This window comes from Cydia strobilella, chromosome 26, assembly GCF_947568885.1.
Source record: "Cydia strobilella chromosome 26, ilCydStro3.1, whole genome shotgun sequence".
Taxonomy (NCBI): Eukaryota; Metazoa; Arthropoda; class Insecta; order Lepidoptera; family Tortricidae; genus Cydia; species Cydia strobilella.
In genome coordinates, this window is record NC_086066.1 from 862,408 (window position 1) to 885,837 (window position 23,430).

Here is a 23,430-nt window from a genome sequence, read left to right on the forward strand (position 1 = left end):
GTATTGAAACGTCAAACGTATTATCTCCTACACAGGCTTCACATTTTATCATCACAAAAGCCCTAAAATATTAATTCTGCGCAATTAATTTACTAATATTTGTTTAAAATCATTATTTTACGAGTTTAGTGAATCTTATCAGCTCAGTTGTTTCGCGCAGACGTAGGAACGCCATGTTGGTTGCAAATAATATGCCCCAAGGGGATATGCCATTTTATCGACAAAGTTGAGTTGAGCGTGTATTTCGTGCATTGTCTATCGCTGGTCGAGGAAAAAGTGCAGTGGTTGCATTATAGCAGCGCGCAAACGTCGCAAGCGGTGAGTAACACTTGTTTTTTTTTCTTTTATTGGGTATTTTTATGTGCGAGATATCAGGCATTTGCGATTCCTCCCTTATCGATAAAAAACCTCGCCGGGCGGATTATTTGCATATACATTGTTTAATATGTGCGGTTTAGTTGTTTCTACCATTTGAAGGTTATAACATGTTTAACAAGAAACCTAAGTTGTTGGAATTACTATATCAATAAGATGTTTTCTTATTGTATTTTCGCTCACCTGTGTAAAGTACCTACAGTTAATAATTAATTTAATACTTATTCTATTTGCTCATATTTCCATTTGTATACACAGTCAGCAGAAGAATGCACATTGATGTTATTGTCAACATAGGATAAAACATATTTTTTTAATATTCAGCAAGAGTTGTATTACTTGAAAAATATTTTAACTGCCAAATCCAATCTTATACAATAGCATGTAATACATAGTTCTCTTTAGGCACAAAAATATAAAATCATTATTAGGGTTCAGTACCTATTAAAGGGTAAAAACGGGACCCTATTCCTAAGACTGTCGGTCTGACTGTCACCAAGCTGTATCTCATGAACCGTGATAGCTAGACAGTTGAAATTTTCATTATGTATTTCTGTTGCCGCTATAACAAGAAATACTAAAACAGGATAAAATTAATATTTAAGCGGGGCTCCCATACAACAAACGATTTTTTTTGCCGTTTTTTGCGTAATGGTACGGAAACCTTCGTGCGCGAGTCTGACTCGCTCTTGGCCGGTTTTTAATAGGTATATGAAGATATGCCAAACTGTGTAAGTAGTGACAGAAAAATTTTAGGTACTTATTTGTTGTTAAGCTATAGTAAAGTTAACATTAGGTAGTCATAATCAAAATTTTAAAGGTTTTTTTTTGAAGAAGGTGTTTATTTAGGTAGATAGACTATGAACAAAATAGGTATTGTATTTCAATTAGTGCATAGTGATACAACATTATAAAAATAAATAATACTAAGACTAAAAAGAAATGTATTTTTTTCTACTATATTTTATTATTTGCTGCAAGTCATATTTATATTTAAACCCTGGCTTTTTTAATACATTAAATGTTCACATAGTAAATCATTAATTTAAAATGCCTTCAAAATATGTTATGTTGATGAATAATCAAAATAATGGCATGTTTTTTTAACATTTGTTATATTTTAATTTTCTTTTATTATGATATCTTTAACTATGTGTTCATATTTATACAGTGGCATGATTATACCATTTCTAATTAGAAAAAAAATCAGAATATTCTTAAATAACATTAAGAATTTAATTGTTTATTATTTGTCCGGTGATTGGTATTAATTTTAAGTTTAAAAATAGGAAGCTTATGTAATCATGCCTCTGCCTACATTAAAATTCAAAATAAAAACCCAGGGTTTAATAGAAAAATTAATTTTTAGCAGTCGAAATGGAGGCACAGCCGGAGGCAGCACCACGGGACATGAAATTCATCAGCGTGACCAGTTCTCTGCTGACCGACGAGCAACGGGAAATGTACGAGTCCGTACTGTCAACATGGAAGCCAGTTGAGTTCGAGCAACCCGTCAAGAGATACATATGCCCAGAATGCCACAAGGAATTCAAGAACTACCAAAACCTCTACTTGCATACCACCAGAGTGCATTCTACGAGGGACTCCGCTGTTGTCTGCAATGTATGTGATAAAACTTTCAAAAACAAACATTACTTGTACATGCATAGAATGAACAAGCATTATTCTGAGGATGAGAAGTGTTACTGTCAGTTTTGCATGCAAGAGTTCAGAACGAGTCGAGCGTTACACATGCATGTTAAAAAGTTTCATCCCGCTGCGGTGCCGGAGATCAAGTGCGAAGTGTGTGACAAACAATTCTCTGTTCCTTACAAGCTAAAGTATCATATAGAAGCTTGCCATAAAGACAAGAAGCAATACAAATGTCAGTTATGCCAGAAATTATATGCAAGCAAATTAAATTTAAATAGACATTTACAGACACAACATACTGAAGTTGAACGGCATCCGTGCGTGTTCTGCCCAATGACTTTCAAGTCTAAACATCACATGAAACGCCATATCTTAAACATACATCCTCCGCTAGAATCTAAAGCGACTTGCCCGGAATGTTCTAGAGAATTCAAAAACGAGAAATATTTAAAAGAGCACATGCAGATACATTCGTCTTTAGAAACTAAAGTGAAATGCGATGTTTGCGATAAATTCTTCCATTCCGCCATTCGTTTGAAGAAACATAAGAAAATTGTGCATCCAGAACCTAAACCTATGATTCGATGCGACAAATGCGACAAGGAATTTATGCATGCACATTATTTGAGAAGACACTACAACGCTGTTCATGTTGAAGTGGATGAGACCCAATACGAACATGAATGCGACCAGTGCGGTAAAAAATTTAAGATTAGAAAGTATCTGCTTAACCATTTGCAGCGGCATGAGCAGCAGCAATTGAAGAGTTTGTCTACGATGGTTAAAACGGTTATGGGCGAGGATGGGAAGGAAATTGAGGTTCCTGTGCCGGTGAAGAGACGGGGCAGGTCAAAACAGCCACCAAAGGATATAGAGTTTATTAAGTGTGAGCCGGAAACCAGTTCGGAGTCGGGGTCAGATGAAACTGATACAGAATCAGAGTAGTATTTCCTTGAGTTTTAAAAAGCCAATTTTAGCTATAAGCTTTTATTGCCGAGTTAAGTGTATAAATATGGGTGCACTCATCATACTCAAAAATATGTCCTATAGCTCTTATGTCAGCGAATTAAGAACTATGGGACATATTTTTGAGTAAGTTTTATGCACCATATCTTTAAACTTGACTGGACGACCGCGTTTTTTTTTTGAGATTGATAATATATGCGTAGCGAGCGCTGGAGGTCTAGCGGTAAGAGCGTGCGACTTTCAATCCGGAGGTCGCGGGTTCAAACCTCGGCTCGTACCAATGAGTTTTTCAGAACTTATGTACGAAATATCATTTAATATTTACCAATTGCTTTTCGGTGAAGGAAAACATCGTGAGGAAACCGGACTAATCCCAATAAGGCCGGGTTTCCCCTCTGGGTTGGAAGGTCAGATCAGTCAGATGGCAGTCACTTTCGTAAAAACTAGTCTACGTCATTCTTGGGATTAGTTGTCAAGCGGACCCCAGGCTCCCATGAGCCGTGGCAAAATGCCGGGATAACGCGAGGAAGAAGAAGATTGATAATAGTTAGGTAATCAAAATTTTAGGTAAGCATAATTATGGGACTTCATTTATCTATCTATGCGGTGGGTGATGCGGGAAGGAAAAAAAAACAATTTAGCTTTAATAATTTGGGTATCTGGCTAGTTTTTCTTCTATCCCACCTGATTTTTTTTTTTTTTTTAATCTGGTTTTTATGGAGGCTTTGGACACTAGGTGAACATGTCAGCCTCATGGGCTGATTAAATTTAGATTAGAATTAAAGGAGCTGGCACCTATTACAAGATAATTATGATTTCATAGAGATAGTTACTTACTTACAGTACTCGGCTATAAATATTGCGCATCGGTCTTTAGAAAGAGAATATCGGAGACAACAAGAGAGAAAGAGACAACGCTCTGCGAAGCCGAAATTCCGATGTGCAATATTTATCGTCAAGTACAGTATATTATGTTTTGCAAAAAGTATTATGTGAGATGTATTGACATAAAAAAGTTGTAAATAATTATGAAAACTATCTTGCTTTATAATTATTCTAGTTATATATACAAGGTGGCTAAAAAATAATTACATTCCCATTGCCAGGGAGGTTTTGGGATTATACTGAGCAACTTTTAATATGGGACCAATCCCGAAATCGCGAAAAAATATTTGGCTGTTTCATACATTTTGGCTGGTCCATTTTCTATCGGAAGGTAAATTTTTTCGCTATTTCGTGGTTGGTCCCATAATAAAAGTTGCTCAGTATAATCCCATAACCTCCCTGGCAACGGGAATGCAATTATTTTTTAGCCATCCTGTATAGCAAATTGTACATTATCTCTGCTACCATTAATTAATAGGTATTACGGAATTTCATCCTTTTGAATAAGACTTAGAGCTAGCGAGTAAGAGCAAAATACCCCTCTATGACTGTAACGGCGGGCCACGACATCGCGCGGCGGCGGCAGCGGCGAGCGGCGGCCATAGATTGGAGCGAGACACAGCGATCGGACCTTTCGTTCCCACCTATGGCCGCCGCTCGCCGCTGCCGCCGCCGCGCGATGTCGTAACCGGGCCGTAAAGCCTGGGCAAAAATGAACTTGGAGCCATAAGCATATTAGTAGCAAAGAGAATTGATTGTAATAGAGAGGTAAAGTCTAAGAAAACAACGCGCCCTTAGTTTGACATCCAAAACAGATGGCGTTGTACTGCGCCATATGTTTTGTGGTCACTGAATTGTCAAATATCAACTTTTGACAATCAGAGTTACCGCAAAACAAGGGCCTGACTCTATTTGATAGAGAAAGATAGTCTTATTGCGATTCCTATAAGAGGAAAGAGAAAATAGTGCCATGCTTTGTCCTTATCGCCGACCGAGTTTTTTTTCATGGTCGGGTTATGGCAGCATAGGTAGGACGCGATGGTGAAATACCGAAATTTATAAGAGTGAAAGAGAAAAAGGATTATGCTGCCATACATTAACCTGTCAATACATGAATATGTCTTTCTCTTACCCCTGGGTGCTCGCTTTCATGTCTATAACTACTATACTATGTCTATGACCTAGCATTACATAGATCAGCTATACGCGTGCGCCCGTGAGGGACAGAACATACGCAATGCGACAATATGATTGGTCGAGTAGATTTGTGCACCATAAACCATACTAAATTTACGGTAGGGAATAAAAAAAAAGTGAGACTGTGTCAAGGACGAATAATAACGCTTTCTCGGCTACCCCTACTGAAAGTTCCATAAGAGCATCATTCAGTCAAATGGGGGAGGGGCCATTTCTTCTATATTATTGTACCTCTATGCACGAAATTGTCTTAGACTTTACGCATCTTACTCAATCAATGTATCTTTATTAGTAGCATCCCTTCAAAAAAATTGTTTCATCCAAAAATACAAGGAACCTACAAATGTACAAAGATTAGATGAAAGTAACATGTAGAACGTCCATTTACGCATTGTTAACTATTAAACACGATATTAAGTAGATAAAAGTTTAAAATAGAAGAATTTTCATAGCTGTAAAATTTTTGTGCTTCATGTTTCGTATTAAGGGCCCTCCACACTCATGCGCGAATCACGGCGCAAAGCCGCAAACGCGAGTGTGGAGCCTAGTTCGAAGCTCGAGTGTGGAGGGCCCTTTAGAATAGTTTCCTATTTGGATGTTGTAAACTATATTCCAGAGCAAACCTACTTGTATATTAACGCTGCGTCTTACGTAAGCGAACAACTCGCAAACGCGAAGCGGCGCGGCGCGTCGGGCCCACGGCGTTCGCGTTCACAACGAGATCGCTCACATAGGACACTTCTAATATAGGTATCAAAGGATTGATTCGCGCCGCATCGCGTTCGCGTGTTCGCCTACGTATTAATACGCTGTGTTACCCGTTAAACGTCACGCCTATCGTGTGCGGCGCCTTATTGCGAACCTTGTCGCAATGCACGAAGGTTGATAATGGCCTGTAGCCGCGCTTCATTTGACGTCTTTGGCGGTCAATGGGTTAAGTATCTACAGATCGCGCACGACGTCTGAAGAATCGTATGGGCGCGGAATAAAAAATAGTACTACCGTACAGAAAGGACACTTCCTACAAAACCGAAGTTTGACAGCGATTCAGGAACGAATCACTCTGTCCCTATCTAATGTATCGCACGACCCCTTTCGGCTATTTAGGGTTGTCAAACTTCAAGTCATTATCTTATCACGCAAAGGGACGTCAAGTTGTGTCAACCCTAATAATTGCTCGGAGCGATGCTGAGCCGAAAAAAGCCGGAAAGGAGGAGTGTCCCCCCACTGGTATGGGCGCTCCGCTTTCGCCCAGTGCAAGGCGCAGCGCTCACCTTTTCACAGGGAAATTCGTTATACTTCGTGCGCCTACTGTAGGTGTTTGTGTTTTAGTGTGACCTCCCTTAGAAAAGGGACTTAGAAAGTTGTTATGCTTGTATTTCTCATATAATTAGTAGCTGGGATGTGGTTCTAAATATCACGCCACTTTTTTTATACTTGTATGATTCAGTGAAGAGTTTGTCAAGTTAGGGCTTGTAGAGTTCGAGGCTTGGCTCTATATGAGATCTAATAACTTTTTGACAGTGCGAGCCATATAATCGTCTTTGCAACATTTTACATGAAAATGTTCTTGGTGTGATACTTACATCACAAATACTTTTAAATTCGAATTTACATATAGTTTTTGTTGTTTTGGTAGCGAACTTATTAACCGCCTGATAATCTAAACTGTATTAATAGCGCTTATTACATGATAACGTACCTGTGTTTTGATTTATCAATTGTACATAATTAACATAACTTAAACATAATTTATTGCAAAACGACGATTTATTAAATTTATTTGCGAACACCTTGTATATTATATGTAAGACGCTTTGATGTGTTTTTCTTTCTACTTTATGTAAACCTTTTTTTGTAAAAATAAGAACAGTTACAAAGATTTTATGTAAAAATCCATAGATAGAAGAATTGTTGGTTATATTATATCTCCTGATATTTATACGAGTATTCCGCTATTTCATAAATTCTAGAATACTATGAATCAGTACAGTACTAGTTAAACCCGCTCCAGACTACGCGGCGCAAAGCCGCGAACGCGAGTGTGGAGTCGATTTCGCTTATTAGCGAACTAGACTTCACACTCGCGTTCGCGGCAACGCGCCGCGATTCGCGCACAAGTGTGGAGGGCCCTTTAGAGTTATGTTTCAAACTTTTTAATCTGGTGTCTTGCGTGGCTTCTATAATTGGTGTGTACAAATAAATATATACAAAGTATTTTGACTCTCATTTGATCCGCAATGAACCTAAATTTAAATATCATACATAGTATTTACTGCTTACAGTAAATTTAGCTTTTAATTAGCATTAACCAAAACCGAAATAGAATCTTTGTTATGAATACTATAAAATATAGGAAAACTTCTTCTACGAGATCAGCGGGCCTGTCGTGAAAATCGAGATTTCTATATTATACTTACTTTACTCTTTGTTTCTATCGCTCGAATTCGCAAGAGTGATAGAGAGGTAATTAAATTTGTCCTGGGTCACTTTTCATGTGTTGCATTGCAACATTTAGTCTAACAAACTGTGCTCCTGATGTATCTTGGCTGACGGATCAGAATAACTTACTGATATGCTGTCGGAAAGTATCCAAAATTCCGATATTTTCACTTGGGAAAATTTCTGAAACTTCTCATATTTTTGTATAGGAACCGAAATATTCCATTTCTAAAAAATTAAAGCTTCCTTAGTTTGCTGTGAAATTTCCTAGAATTTTTCCTACTTTTTTGGAAACTTACCACACATCTGTAAGAATAATGAGACAGTTGATTCGCAAATTATTAAATAAGATAAGATAATATTTATTTCATTTAAAAATATCCAAAATTATAACAATCATAAAACACATAGTACGTAAATATTGTAAATATACTAATATGGTTTTGAAAAGTAAACAAAGTTTACTTAACATTGATTATAAAATTTGATATTGATTACTAAACTTTTGTCTCTAGACCATGGACCCTCAACCAGAGCCGGCGCCTCCACCCAAAGACATGAAGTTCATCTCCGTCACCAGCGAAGTCCTCACCGACGAGCAACGCGAGATGTACGAGTCTGTCCTTACCACGTGGAAGCCCGTGCTCTTCCCCAAGCGCGCCAAACGATACATCTGCCAGAACTGTAATAAAGAGTTCAAAAACTACCAAAACCTTTACCTACACACCACTAGAGTACACTCTTCTGAAGACTCCGCTGTGCTGTGCGATATTTGTGATAAAACCTTTAAGAATAAACATTATTTATACATGCATAGGATGAATAAACATTATTCTGAAGACGAAAAATGCTACTGCCAATATTGCTTACAGGAATTCAGGACTAGACGCGCTTTGCACATGCATGTAAAGAGGATTCATCCGGCAACGCTACCGGAGATCAAGTGCCAGGAATGCGGGAAGGAATTCAATGTTCCATACAAGTTGAAATACCATATCGATCGGTGCCATAGGCTTGATAAAGAGAAATACAAGTGTCCGATTTGTGAAAAGGTTTATAAAAGCCATTTGAATTTGAATAGGCATTTGCATTTCCAGCATTCGCAAGTTGAAAGACATCCTTGTGTTTTCTGCGATATGACTTTTAAGTCGCGTCATCATATGAAACGACATATTCTAAACATACACCCGCCTTTAGAATCCAAAGTACAATGCCCCGAGTGTTCTAAAGAGTTCAAAAACGACCAATACTTAAAAGAACACATGCAGGTTCACTCTTCTTTGGACACTAAAGTCAAATGCGATTTGTGTGACAAGTACTTTCATTCCGCCCTTCGTTTGAAAAAGCATAAAAAGATAGTTCATCCGGACAAGCCTAAAATACGTTGCGAGAAATGTGACAAAGAGTTTGCGCACGCGCATTACTTGCGGAGGCACAATAATTCCGTTCACGTGGAATTAAAAGAGTCAGATTACCCGCATGAGTGCGAGCAGTGCGGGAAAAAGTTCAAAATAAAAAGATACCTAAACAACCATATGCAGAGGCATGAGCAGCAGCATTTGAAGAGGATTTCGATGATGGTAAAGACGGTGATTGAGGATGGGACGCCAGTTGTGAGAAAGAGAGGGAGGAAGCCGAAGCAGCCGCCGAAAGAGATAGAGTTTATAAAGTGTGAGCCAGTCTCTAGCTCTGAGTCGTCGGGTGATAGTGATGAATCGGACTCGGAGTAAAGGGGTTATCATAGGTATCTACAGTGGAATCCGTTTATTATGACTCCGCTTATGGCCGTAACACGTCATCGCACCGCACCAAGGTCATTGTGCGACGCATCAATAAGTAAGAGCGAGAAAGAGATATCGTTTTCTCGCTCTTACTTATTGATGCGTCGCACAATGACCTTGGTGCGGTGCGACGGTGTGTTACGGCCTTTATACTCACCAACTGCTTACTATGACGTAATTACTGTGCGGAGATTGGTTTTCATATAATATTCTTTGTAATAAAGTCGGATAACATTACTTCGCTTATAGTGATATACGTGTCTTTGTCAAATACGAAACCAAAAATAATACTAGGCATATGTGACGTTTTCAACCAAAAGGTACCACATTGTCGCTTGTTCATAAGGTTGATTTCTAATGTAATAAAGTCGGATAACATTACTTCGCTTATGCTCGCTGACAAGGGACAATAAGTACCCTTTTGGTTGAAAATGGCACATATTGTCAAAGTACGGCCATACTCCGTGAATATACATAGATTTTATTATTCTGAAGATTGTATACACGGTGGCAAAAAAATAAGTGCATTCCCGTTGCCAGGGCGGTATTGGGGATTATACTGAGCACCTTTTACTATGGGACCAACCCCGAAATCGCGAAAAATTTTTTACTGTTTCATACATTTTGGCTGGTCCATTTTCTATGGGAGGGTAATTTTTTTTCGCGATTTCGTGGTTGGTCCTATAGTAAAAAATGTTCAATATAATCCCAAAATCTCCCTGGCAACGGGAATGCACTTATTTTTTAGCCACCCTTATAATATATTGTTAAAAATATTCATAAATAACAAATTGAATTGCAAGTTGACTATCAAAGATACCATTTAAGGTTAAGTACAATAGTACCCATCAACGGCGGTGCGTTCATACAACTCGATTACCATCAGCTTGCCTATATCGGACCTTGTCCTAAAATTCTCGAAGAAAAGCAAGTTAGAGAAGTTCCGGTTTGCCCCAACGGATATATAGTATGAATCTTCTCAAATGATTTTTACGTCTAAGACCCTAATGTGTTAAACAAAAGCCATTGATTCTTTTTGTGAGCGGTCGGCCATTGTGTCTGAGCGCGTGCCAAATGGCACCCAATGGCCGACCGCTCACACAAAAGAAACAATGGCTTTTGTTTAACACATTAGGGTCTTAGGCGTAAAAATTATTTGAGAAGATTCTTACTATACCTATTGGACGAGTCGCCACTATAGTCGTTTTTTTTATTCCGTAGACTAAAATGACATTTTATGAGTTGCTAGTTTTGTACGTCTTATCTTTATATTTATAAGACGTAAAAAACTAGCAACACATGAAATGTCATTATAGTCAACGGCATAAAAAATAGACTTTAAAAATACAAAAAAAAATAATGTAATGGATGTGATATTTCAGAAATAAAATTAGCAAATAATTATTATGATCACCTTTGGCAGTGGCGACATCGTAGTTTGTGTCATAAGGGAGCAAAATGACATTTACAGCGAGGGCGTAAATTGAATCCTGAACGAAGCTAAGCGTAGTGAGGCATTCAAGTGTTGACGCCCAAGGTGGAAATAATTTTGCTACCATGTGACACATACTGCTTTTCATATCACCTGTGAGGAAATTATTGTTTCAAAATATTATTTAGGTAAGCTAAACAAATAATATGCAATAAAGCAAAAATAGTGTCCTAGAACAGAAAAGTGGCACTTTGATCCCTCCTAACAGGAAAGAAAAAGCCCTTTAGCGAATAGGTGATATGAAAAAACATTTGCCACTTTCTGACAAGTTACTAATTAATGAATGTGAGGAAATTATGTTAAGGTATGTAATATTTCTTAAAATAAATCGTGCTAATTTTAAAGGAAATTTTAGAATAATGTAGAGCGTGTCGGCACGTTTTGTGGGTTTTAAAGTAGGTAACTATATTGTTAAAAATCTTAGGGTACATTAAATTGCTAGCAAAATGTATTTTTGTAATTATTTTAATGTCTGTTCTTAATGTAAATAATGTTTTTCCTATTACAGGTATTTGTATTGTTAATTAAATTAGAACTACACATATTAATGAAGAAAAGGTATTTCCTTGAACGCAAGTTTTCAAGATACCAATAAAGTTTATATTTACAGAAGATTTAACTTAAATATTTCTTATTTTCTAACTTTCTTATTGTTATATGTTTAGCGAGTGAAAAAGTCATTTTATTGTATATAGTAGTTGAAAATATTAACTGATAATAAAATAAGTGGTTCGCAAATTAGATGTTTTTACTTTTTACCCGATTTTGGCAAAATCAGTTTATAGTCTGCGCTAGTTTTCGCCCACTTGACGGATTAGCAAATAATATATTTCATTTTTAATTAGCTACTTGCAAAATACTAATACTTGCTTTTATGTAGATAGATATATTGGTTTAAGGATTGCAATAAGTCCAAATTTATATTCAAATTTCGTCAAGTGGACGGAAACTAGCGCAATGACCCTATGTAAGCCAAGCCGAAACGTGAAAGTTCACGGTCAGCAAATTAAAAAAAAACGCGATTTACCGATCAAAGCCCCTCCACACTCGTGCGCGAAGCTGCGAACGCGAACGTGGAATCTAGTTCGCTAATCAGCGAAATCGCGAGCGGAAGGAAGCTTCTCAAATCGTAATCCAAAAATTAAACTAGTTTCTACCATTTTCTACTATCAGCGATGTATCCAACTAGTTGCTTGATCGTGAATGACAGCTTTACATTGTAAAAATCTACTCAAACGTACGCTCGTTTGACGTGACATTTGTATTTTTTTTATCCTATTGTTGTGAAATGGTGATTGCTTATCAGTTGATCTTTACAGAATTTAGATGAAAATCGATAATTACGGTGGTTTTTAATATCAGAGGCAGGTTGCTAGTGTAAGTTTTGATCGTGCCCCTTCAATTTGTTTGTGAATAAAGTTAATTTCACGGTGTTTGTATGTTTTTAAAAACCCGAGATGAATGGAATAGATTAGGACCATAAGGCCGACATTTCGCGTCGTCAGGTGCTTTGTTTCTGCGTTATCTCTTCTATTTAAACAAGATCTTATATGGGTTTTAGTTCTGAAATTTCAACTGTTACTGGATTTATTAGAAAAATAAATATAACACAATATTTAAAACTAATGATAATCACGATAATGTTATAACATTGGCGTAAACGTAAACGTCATATAATAAAGCAACAGTACTATACTAAGTATAGTGTTCTCTTCCTAAATTATTAATAAAGAATTTTGGTATGAAAAAGTATATAAATTGACCTTACAAAATTTTATTGTTCATTTTGTTTTTAAAAAATGAGTATGTTCTAGCTTAGATAAGTATATATAAATATAATTTGTACACGTAAATAAATATTTTTTTTCTAATTTACAGATAATATGGATCAAGAAATAGAACAAATCTTCATAAAGCCAGATATTGCTCATTTAAAAGTTGAAGTTGATTGTGAACAAGAAAGCAGTGGAAACCCATACCAGCCTCCGGAACATGTCTTCAATGTTAAGAATGAAGATGGAATTATCATACCTTATGAAGACTCAACTAATGAAAATCCTAAAACAAACTCAGTAGAGATAGTAGGTAAAGTATATGAGAATGGAAAAATCAACCGTTTACAATGTCCACAATGTGATAATACTTTCAAAAACAGAGCCAACTTGAAGCAACATCTCAAGTTTGTGCATTCGTCAGATGATGACATAGTGGAGTGTGACAAATGTTATAGGACTTTTAAGTCTGTCGGTCATCTACGCTCACACATTCACTCTGTTCACGCTGAAGAAAAAGAAGTCGGCTGTGAGCATTGCGGTAAAGTTTTCTCAAACAAAAAACGTCTAAACAATCATATTTTCTATTCCCATCCGGAACCGGAAGAAAGCGTCACTTGCAGTGTCTGTTCTAAATCTTTTAAGCGTAGATACAATTTGAAAATACATATGAGACTTGTCCATCCGTCCGAAGACAGATCAGTGCAATGCCCACATTGCGACAAGAAGTTTAAAGTAGATATGTTACTACAGAGACATATAAAGTGGAGTCACCCGCAAGACGGAATGATGTACCGCTGCCCGGAATGCGGAAGGACATTACCATCTATTGCCTGCTTTAGAAAACACATGCAAAACGTACATTCCGGCTCCCAAGATGCTGTTTGCAAAATCTGCTCTAAAGTTTTCAAAACAGTCAAGACTTTAAACAGACATGAAAGGAACATTCACGGAGGCGCGAAAGTCGAAGTCAAACTGTGCAAAGTAGGAGATATACCATGTTCACAGTGTCAAAAAAAATTCACGACCAATACAGCTTTATTTTGGCATTTTGAGAGACATCATTCCGAGAATAAAAGAAGCAATGCTTGCCAAATATGTAACAAAGAGTTATCTGATCAAGGGAGTTTGAAAAGACATTTAGAAATGGTGCACTCCTATGATCCTGTCAATTGTCCTATATGCTCAAAGACTTTCAAAAGTCACATGAATTTACAGAGACATATTAGAGTCACTCACGCTCCACCAGAAGCGGCCCAGAAGTGCGACATTTGTGACAAAACTTTCAAATGTTCTATGCATTTACGAATACACATAAACGCTGTACACTCTACAGAAGGCATATTTACCTGTGATATTTGCAGTAAAGAATTTTCCTCAAAGAAATATATGTTGAAACATAAGAAAACTCATGTGGACGTGAAACTATTTCCATGTGGAGTTTGTAGCAAAATGTTTAAATGTGTTAATGATGTTAAAAAGCATACAAAACGGGTGCATATGAAGACAACAGTAAAAACAGAAAATGTAGAACCTGAGAGTACAGAAGGTGAAAGCCATCATACAGAAGATATGGAAGCTAGTAGCGAAGCACTGAATTGTTCAAAATGTGGTGACGATTTTGAGAATGAAACAGAGTTACATTCGCATATTATGAACTGTGGCGAACTCCCAGCTCTGGCATTTGTGAAGGTTGAATTGCAAGATATATAGCTCTACGAGAAAATTGTATAGTTGGATTTATGAAGTTAGGTTAATTTTTATTTTTCATGTTCTCAAATTAAATTAATGTAACTTTTGAGTTATTAGCTAGGTGCTCCTCATTGGGAGCTTGCCTGGCGGGGATGGAAGACAATTGTTATGTGACATATGTCAATTATTGTTAATATAATGCAGTGGTGTAGCTAATAGGCTGACTACGCAGACATACAGACCTTGCAACACATGGCATACGATTTTAGATAATAGGGAATATTACGCGAAACTTTGCATAGAGGGCGCCACTACCACAATCTGAGGGTCTATCGCAAAACAAGAAAATCGAAATTTCGTTATCTAATATCTCTGTCATTCTTGCGTGTCATATTCGAGCGATAAAGAGGCAGATAACGAAATTTCGAATTCGCGTTTCCTGGTAGGTCCTCTGTAAACAAACCGCCTTGATGCATCAATGTCATATTTTATTGTCTCTGAAAACTTGTTAAAGGCACAGTATGTATAAGTTACTCTATGGTTTACTAAAAAGGCTAGTGCTGCACTCTGGTGGCAGAACATTGCACTAATACCCCCTATTGCTGGCTAACTAGGAGCAACGAATGAGGGCTACCGTTTTTGTGCTCACCAGTTGGCGCCAATGTAGATGTAGGTCCAGAAAAACAGATCTCAAAATTATTCTATGCTTATTTTTATAAAATCAATATGTTCTAATATACACAAAGGTATTTTAATGTCTAAATGTGTCACTTTTTCAACCTGTTTAATTTTGCATATATTTTAGTTGACACTGTTTTTTAAACCACTAACATTTATTGAGCTATATCTATTTTTTACTATGATTAATCAAAGATTATGAATAAGGAGTGAAAATTCCCGATAAAAAAGCTTGAAACACCCCAAACTTCTATGCATTTGACATTTTGAAAGACCTCCATCTACACTAGCGCCCCTAGCGGCGAAATTAAACGCGGTAGCCCTCATTCAATCCATTTATCAAATGCCGAATGTACTTCAAATCACATGCGATTTTCGTGACGTTTGGAGAGGTCATAAAAAAAATCTGGCTGCTAACATAACATTATGCACAAAGAGTGAAGCATAAAATGTAATCATGTTAAAATGTATTTTCTTATTCTTCCGAAACGTTGACATTCCACAAATATGGTGTTTTTGTGAAATCTACATGTTTGTAAATATCATTCTATTAATGTTAGTGAGTTTGTGTAAATAAACAATTTTATCAATTGTCCAATAATTATTCCTTATCCTTATCATTGTGATCTATGGTAAAATAAACCCAACAATGAAAAATAGACCTTAATTTACTGAAATAAGGTTTAAAAAATTTAATAGCAAAAAAGTGAGGCGAAGCAAAATATAATAATATACCTTCAAGGAAAGAGCGCACTCCCATCTCTAAGGCCGGCAACGCACTTACAACGGTTACAACCCTTCTGGTATTGCGTATGTCCATGGGCGATGGAATATCTACCTTGATTTTGAACTTTATGTGTTTGTAATAGGCTTTATTTTTGGGTCAGGGTGTTAACAGAGTTATTTATTTATTGCATCTATGGTAGGTACACAGGTGTTACATCCATACTTAATATTATAAATGCGAAAGTCTGTCTGTCTGTCTGTGTGTTCCCTCTTCACGCTTAAACCGCTGAATTGATTTAGATGTAATGGCATAGAGATAGGTTGAGTCCCTGAGAAGGATAGTTTTTATCCCGAAAATCATCTCTTAAGAAAGTAAAAAGCGGGGTGGAATTGAGATACTTAATGAAGTATCTGCTATTTTGTGTGCATAATATGCTCAAATTAAATAATTGCTATAAGACTTTCTCCAGGCGCTATTCTTACTCTAGCTGGGGTTACTAAGTCCACGCAGACGAAGTCGCGGGCAAAAGCTAGTATATAATAGTTTGTTTCACATGGGCACTGGTAGGGCACATAATTAGTAATCTATGGTAGGGCACGGCAATTATCTTAAATCTAAAGATTGATTTATGTATGTACAATATATTTGACAGTGTCTTATTTAACTTTTAATGATTTCATAGTTGTATTATATAATTATTTCTAAAGTCAATAACTGATTTTACAGTACATATGGTGCTACTTTCTCGCACTAGTGCGTAAAAGAGCACTTTTCGTGCATATGTCGAAAGTTTAAAGGGCCATATGTATTGTAAAACGTTGTACGATATACGTGCGAATAGGTAATTCGCAACTCGTGTCGATTTTAAAATACTCCCTGCGGTCGTGTTTTAATTTATCGCTACTCGTTTCGAATTTCCTCTTTTCCGCACTTGTATCGTAAATAACTATTGTCACTAAAAATTATAAAATTAAATATACAATAATAATTACATGCTTAAAAAGATTGTTTTTTTTATGTGATAGCAAACGAGCAGACGAGCCGCCTGATGGGAAGCAGTCATCGTCGCCCATGGACATAAGCAACATCACAGGAGCCACTTAAGCATTGCCGACCCTTGAGAACCCTAAATACCCGCTTCTTGAAGAATCCCATGTCGTAGCACAAGGAAATATCTCAGGAGGCAACTCATTCCACATTCTGCACGTTCTGGGAAGAAACGAGCGAGATGCCCGCTTATTCTTGGTATGCCACGTGTCTAAGAAGTGAGGATGAGCTTTGCTCCTTTGAGGGGAGGTGCGGTGATAGAAACGAGACGATGGCACCAGATCAAACAGTTCCTCGGAACATTCCCCATTGTACAGACGGTAGAACATGCAAAGAGAGCCAACGTCTCTCCGAAGACTAAGAGGTTCTAAGCCGTCAGTAAGTTCAGGATTGCCGACAATACGAACTGCCCGCCGTTGGATGGAGTCAAGGGGAAGGAGCTGGTATTGTGGAGCGCCAGACCAGAGATGAGAACAGTACTCCATATGGGGTCGAACCTGCGCTTTATATAACAAAAGTCGGTGACCCGGTGTGAAGCACTGTTTGGCTCTGTTAAGCACCCCAAGCTTTTTGGAGGCCAGTTTGGCTTTATGTAAGTTTATTTTTTAAAATTTATAATTGTAAGTTTATGTGCCGCCGGGGCGCACCGTATCGCGCAGGAACTCGCCGCTGCCCCGCGCCCTTTCACTGCTCAATGCGCTCCTGGCATCGACGCCTGAGTGTGACCTATTTGCGTGGCGATGGACGGCAGTGTATAATGAATGCCTGAGATTCTGTGAGGCGATGGATGCTAGGTGCTCAACTGTTCCAACATAATTTGTCTGTCTGTCTATACTAATGTTATGTGATATTATTGTTGTTATAATTGTTGCTGTTTTATGTATTATTATTGCTGTTATTTTTAAGTTTCGTGACGCATTGGTTCAACTGTAATGTCATGTAAACATTCTTATCAATAAAATAAAATAAAATAAATGTCAAAAATATCAATACCTATATATATAATGCGATTTTATATAGTAAACATAGTTTATTATTCAAGTAGGAATATATTACAATGCGCTTATGAACGTCAAATAAAGCTAAGCTGCTTTTTGCTGGCTAAGTACGAACAACGAATTCAACCGTTCCATCAAATACCGCAATGTATTGCGAACGCGTTCGATTTCCGTTGATGTTTTCAGAGGTCATTAAAGTAGGGCATCCATGGGGCAATGTACAAAACATACATGTGATTTTGAGTCTTATTCCTTATTAACATACGTTTCATAATGGATTTTCATTCGTTGTAGGTCATGAAAATCAATACTAATAAAAAACCGCCCCTCCCGGGCTGTAACCGCGAAAGTCGAAGTTCGGAATTTCGAGCAACTATCTCTGTCACTCTAATTACGACTTAGTTGGAGTAAAAGAGATATTTGCGAACTTTAGTGTTTGTGGTAGGCCCTCTGAAACTGCATCGCGATGTTTTGACGTTTTCAGTACTGAAGTGACAGCTGACAGTTTGAATTCCAGGAATTCAGTTTTCAGTATTGATCGAAATAGTTGCTGAAGTATTATTAGAACTGAAAATTAAATAGGTTACAGCCTTGAAGGCTACGCGCGACCGATGTAACATCTGAAAATTGTGTTTAAATGAAAATGTGGTGTTCTGTGAGTAGTGCTGTCAAAAACATCGAAATCAGGGATCTTTTGGAAGAAAATCGTAGGTATTATTGCTTCGTGTGGAACATTAAGTGAAAAGTGCAACGAAGATTACATCAAAAAGGAACGAGGTCAATCAAAAATATTTGCTGAATTATCAAAAATAATTCAGAAACTTATATTTGCATAGAAAAAGCAGTGTCAAGTAATATTTTAAGCTTTTTACTAAAATAAAACATGCAAATGACTCTAATCCACCATGCTAATGACATATCCCTTAACCCTGTTTGGCACAGAGGAACAAATATGTTGCTTTTATCACATATCCAACTAGTTCCTGCAGTAGATACAACAACATACAACTGTCCAATATGCAGTCACATATCTATATCCATGGAAAACTTCAAGCAACATTTACAGACTGTACATCCCCGGAATCAATATATTTGTAAAATATGCCATAGAAAGTATAAAACCGCCAAGAGCTTGAGGCGGCATGAGAAGACGCACCAAAATAATGTTGAACCGGTCAAAGAGCAGAAAGAACCAGACATACCGTGCCCACAATGCCCGAAGAAGCTTAGCACACAGACTGCCTTACACTGGCATGTTGAGCGTAATCATACCGATAATGAAAAAACTAATACTTGTCAGGTTTGCGGAAAAGAGCTGGCGGACCATGCCCTGTTGAAAAGACATTTAGAAACAGTGCATTCTTTAGAATCCGCTACCTGTTCAATATGTTGTAAAACTTTTAAAAGTGTCACTAACATGCAAAGACATATGGCTGTAACACATCCGCCCGAAGAAGCCGAACAAACTTGTGAAATTTGCAATAAGACATTCAAATGTTCAACACACTTGCGAATCCATATACGAGCTGTACACTCAACGCAAACTCTATTTAACTGTGATATATGTAATAAAGAGTTTGCTTTGAAATCATACTTGTTAAAACACAAAAAAACACATATTGATGTCAAGGAGGTCCAGTGTGAAATATGTTATCAAGTGTATAAAACTGTTGATGATGCGAAAAGACATGCAAAACGTGTGCATATGAAACCAGAGGACTCGAAAAAAATGAAGACTCACAAGTGTGACATCTGCGACAAAGAGTTCACTCGCACTAAATATCTGTTTTTCCATAAAAAAACACATGTTGATAAAACACTTTCATGTAAATTCTGTCACAAATTGTTCAAATGCAATAGCCATGTCAACAGGCATACTAAACGAGTACACACAAAATCAGTGAAACCAAATACAGATGCAAGTTTTTACTGTGACATATGTAACAAAGCATTCAGTAAGAAGAAAAATTTAGTGAAACATATTCAAATTCATATGATTTTGAAAAAAGAGGTTCCTTGTGGAATTTGCAACAAATTATTTAAAACTAACAGCGACGTTAATAGGCACCTAAGACGAGTCCATATGAAAAACATGAACATAAAGGATATGATTATGAAAAATAAAAAAATGAAGAATTTAAATAAAAATACACCAGCAAAAGTTAATAAGAAAAAAAAACCAACTACAGAACATATAGATGATGCTCTTAAAAATATGGATTATACAGAAGTTATAAGTACTAATCACACTGTCAAAGCTCTCAATGTAGCAGAGTACACAGATGAAATCCCTAAAAGCGAAGACTACACATTGGCAACACTTGAACATACAGAATACTCAGAAACACTTCAAAGCACAGAATATACAGAAGGCCTTGCAACTATAGAGCGCACAGGCGAATTTAAAAGCTCGGATATAGAAGAAGAATTTGCTAGTACAGAGAACACAAGGGGAGCCTTAATAGGTACTCAGTTAAATGATGAAGTGATTATAAAAGAAGACTTTATTGAGGATGACTTTGAAAGTACTGATTATGCTAACAAAGCTCTTCAAAGTGCTATTTCTAAATTGACAGAAGACACGGATGAAAACACAGAGCTTGGAGAGCCAATTAAAAGTGTTAAACTACTTAAAGAACCGACTACAAATACAGAGATAATCATTGAGAAAACAGACTTAATAGAAGCTCTCGAAAATACAGAATGTGAAAACGAAGCCAAATGTGACACATACATAAAAGATAAGTCACACAGAAATACAGATATTATAAAGGCAGCTATCGAAAGTTCCGATTTTACAATGGAAGACCTTGGAATGACAGTAATTATTAAAGAAGCTCTTTTAAGTGACGATTCAAATAGTCCCCTTGGAAGCACAGATTTACGAGCAGATATAGGTTTAAAAGTAGTAGCAAAAGGGTCACCTGAAGATACCGAGTTGAGTGAAAAAATTGGGAACACAGATATTATAAAGGCAGCTATTGAGATTTCAGATTTTAGTATGGAAGACCTTGAAATTGCAAACAAAAACAAAGTCTTTACAAGTACAGGGATAAATAAAGACCTACTTGAAAGTTTAGAGTCTACAGAAGACTTGGAAAATGCAGATTTCATAGACGCACTCGAAAGTGTAAAATGCTCCGAGAGAACACTTGGAAATACTGATATTATAAAAGACGCTATCGAAAGTACCAATTTTACAATGGAAGATCTAGGACTAACGGAATATACAGAGGATGCCTTAGGCACAGAATACACGATAGAAGATTTTGGAATAACAGAATGTACTGAACTGGAAAGTACAGAATTTGAGGAAGAAACGCTTACAAGTACAGATTTCATAGAGAAAGCTCTTAGCAGCACCGTTTATGCAAAGGAAGGTGGTGGTACAGATTTGCTAAAGAAAACTATTAAAAATACTGATTTGATAGAAACCCTCACAGGCGCAGAGTACGCAAAAGAAGTCCCGACAGAGTTAGAAGATGTCCTTGGAAATGAATTCGCAGACCAAACTCTCGAAAACACATTTTTCATTGATGTCCTTGGCACTGATTTTGCTAAGAAACTACCTACGAAATTCACAGGAAAAGTTCTCGATGGTGCAGATTTTAGAGAGGCCCTTACAAGGACAGATTTTATACAGGCCCTGAGTTCAGTCGCAGATAAGGATTTCATAGAACAAGCTCGTGAAAGTATCGAGTATGCAAAAGAAAATGATGATTTAGAGTTGACAAATAAAGCTTTAGCAAATACGGATATTATAAAAGAAGCAATCAATAACTCAGCTTGTAAGATAGAAGATCTGGGCTCTACAGATTATGCCATGAATGAAATCAAAGAATACACGGAAGCTGATCTCAAGAGTATTGAAATTAAACTTTTAAAATGTCTTAAATGTGGCATTGATTTTGAGAATGATGTAGATTTACATACTCATTTGTGTGGTGGGGAGATGACTTTGTTTCTAGATTTCCAAGAAATGTAGACATCTTGCATCTGTTGTACTTATATAAAAACTTGTAGTATGTGCAGATAATAAATTCTGTATTTGGTTGTGGTTATAATAATATTCGAAATATATATTTTCATTCGACAATGACTAGAAGCGCCAGTTGCACCAACCAACCTCTCTTGACGGACTGATCAACGGCAATCGGCAGTGAACTATGAAACTTCCCAAACAATAACATTTAGCGAACGTTTTAATGATGACAGGCGGTTTGGTGCAACTGACGCTAAAAGATGTGCTGTCTGAGTAATTATAATTACTAATACCAATACCTACGCTTATTTAAGAGGCCGGTGTACATTTTGGAGCAAAAATGTAAAATTGATAGATTTAGTCGTTGAAATTATACACGTTTTGTTACGTAATAAAAGTATTACGTTATAACAAGTATTGGTTTCTATTAGCACGTCTTCTCACCTTGCCTTTTAATAATGAGGTCGCGAGTGTGCGTCACCGATAATATATGAAGAGAAGGGGCAGGTTTTAAAAATTCATCAAAAAATTATGGTGGTAAATTATACAAATTGATGTATAAGAATAGTTTCAGCAAATGTTGTAGATTGTTTAACTATCAAAATTACGTTGAAATTAAGTCGATTTTTAGAGAAATTGTCACTTGTTTTGAAGTAATTTTAGGAGAGAATTGAATTCGTTTAACTTTAATTTCCTCAAACTCTAAGCCATATAACAAAATTCTAATCTGATAAGGTCAAGTACAGAATATGTGTAATACAAATTTACCATTTTTAGCAGTCCAAACTACGAAATTTACAAATAAGAGCGACCAAAATCAGTGCTTTACGCGCGTTTACCTAAACGTCCATCAGAAAAAAAAAACATTACTAATTTAGTGAGTCTGTTTTCAAAAAATTGATCTGATAAAAGGCAAGATAACAAGAGTTGCTAATGGAAACCAGTACTTGTTATTTCAATTAGGTAACAAAAGGTATACAATTTCACAGACTAAATCTATCAATTTTGCATTTTTGCGACTAAAATCGACACCGGCCTCTTAATATTAATTTGCACTGACTTACTAATTGTCATGTTTTCAATAGATATGCCTGTAAATAAGCATTGTATTGATGTTCGTTGCATATTTGTAATAGAAAATAGTTTATACTTTATACTTACCTACAACTAAAATTACGAAGGGCCCGAATGTATACACGGTGGCTAAGAAATAAGTGCATTCCCTTTGCCAGGGAGGTTTTGGGATTGAACTGAGCAACTTCTACTATGGGACCAACCCAAAAATTTGGCAGTTTCATACATTTTGGGTTGGTCCATTTTCTATGGGACGGTAAATCTTTTTTTGCCAGAACCCAAAACCTCTCTGGCAACGGGAATGCACTTATTTTTCGTCCAACCTGTATAAAAATAATAGTTGTGAGTTGAAACTGGCAATATCGGTAAAAAAGCCGCTCATGATTGATCAAGAAAGTGTCAATGTTGACGGTTTACACATCTACAATTCTAGCTGTATGTATGTAACTTAACTAACTTAGCGGTTTCACTCACGTATGTTTAGTCACTCGCGCGACATGTCTCGGAGAGCCTAGGTCTCCATTTTCAAGCACTAACAGTGCATGAGTGAGTAGCGGTCAAACACACACACGTGAGTGTAACCGCTAAGTTAGTTAATATGTCTCACGATAGTTTAAATTCGATTGTATGTATATAACTTTTAAAATTAAAAACTCCAACTAAATGGCG

General features: G+C 36.8%; 3 protein-coding genes across 4 annotated transcripts; all 3 read left to right on the forward strand.

The window, feature by feature from the left end:
* The first annotated feature begins 36 nt into the window (after positions 1–36).
* Positions 37–9,391, forward strand: LOC134753191 (zinc finger protein 58-like). Of its 2 annotated transcripts, none has more exons than XM_063688993.1 (2): positions 37–318; positions 1,745–4,426. In XM_063688993.1, exon 2 carries the CDS (start codon positions 1,753–1,755, stop codon positions 2,971–2,973), a length of 1,221 nt encoding a protein of 406 aa, XP_063545063.1. In that variant the 5' UTR covers positions 37–318; positions 1,745–1,752; the 3' UTR covers positions 2,974–4,426. The 2 variants fall into 2 exon arrangements, with proteins under 2 accessions (XP_063545063.1, XP_063545064.1); XM_063688994.1 differs by lacking the exon at positions 1,745–4,426 and adding an exon at positions 8,034–9,391 and having other exon boundaries at positions 133–318.
* A 2,640-nt stretch (positions 9,392–12,031) lies between these two features.
* On the forward strand, positions 12,032–14,299 carry LOC134753182 (zinc finger protein 99-like). The gene is made up of 2 exons (XM_063688979.1): positions 12,032–12,168; positions 12,670–14,299. Exon 2 carries the CDS (start codon positions 12,675–12,677, stop codon positions 14,274–14,276), a length of 1,602 nt encoding a protein of 533 aa, XP_063545049.1. The 5' UTR covers positions 12,032–12,168; positions 12,670–12,674; the 3' UTR covers positions 14,277–14,299.
* A 3,942-nt stretch (positions 14,300–18,241) lies between these two features.
* LOC134753144 (RE1-silencing transcription factor-like) lies at positions 18,242–22,040 on the forward strand. Its single transcript, XM_063688933.1, has one exon. The coding sequence runs from the start codon at positions 18,589–18,591 to the stop codon at positions 21,688–21,690; it is 3,102 nt and encodes a 1,033-aa protein (XP_063545003.1). The 5' UTR covers positions 18,242–18,588; the 3' UTR covers positions 21,691–22,040.
* The last annotated feature ends 1,390 nt before the right edge of the window (positions 22,041–23,430 follow it).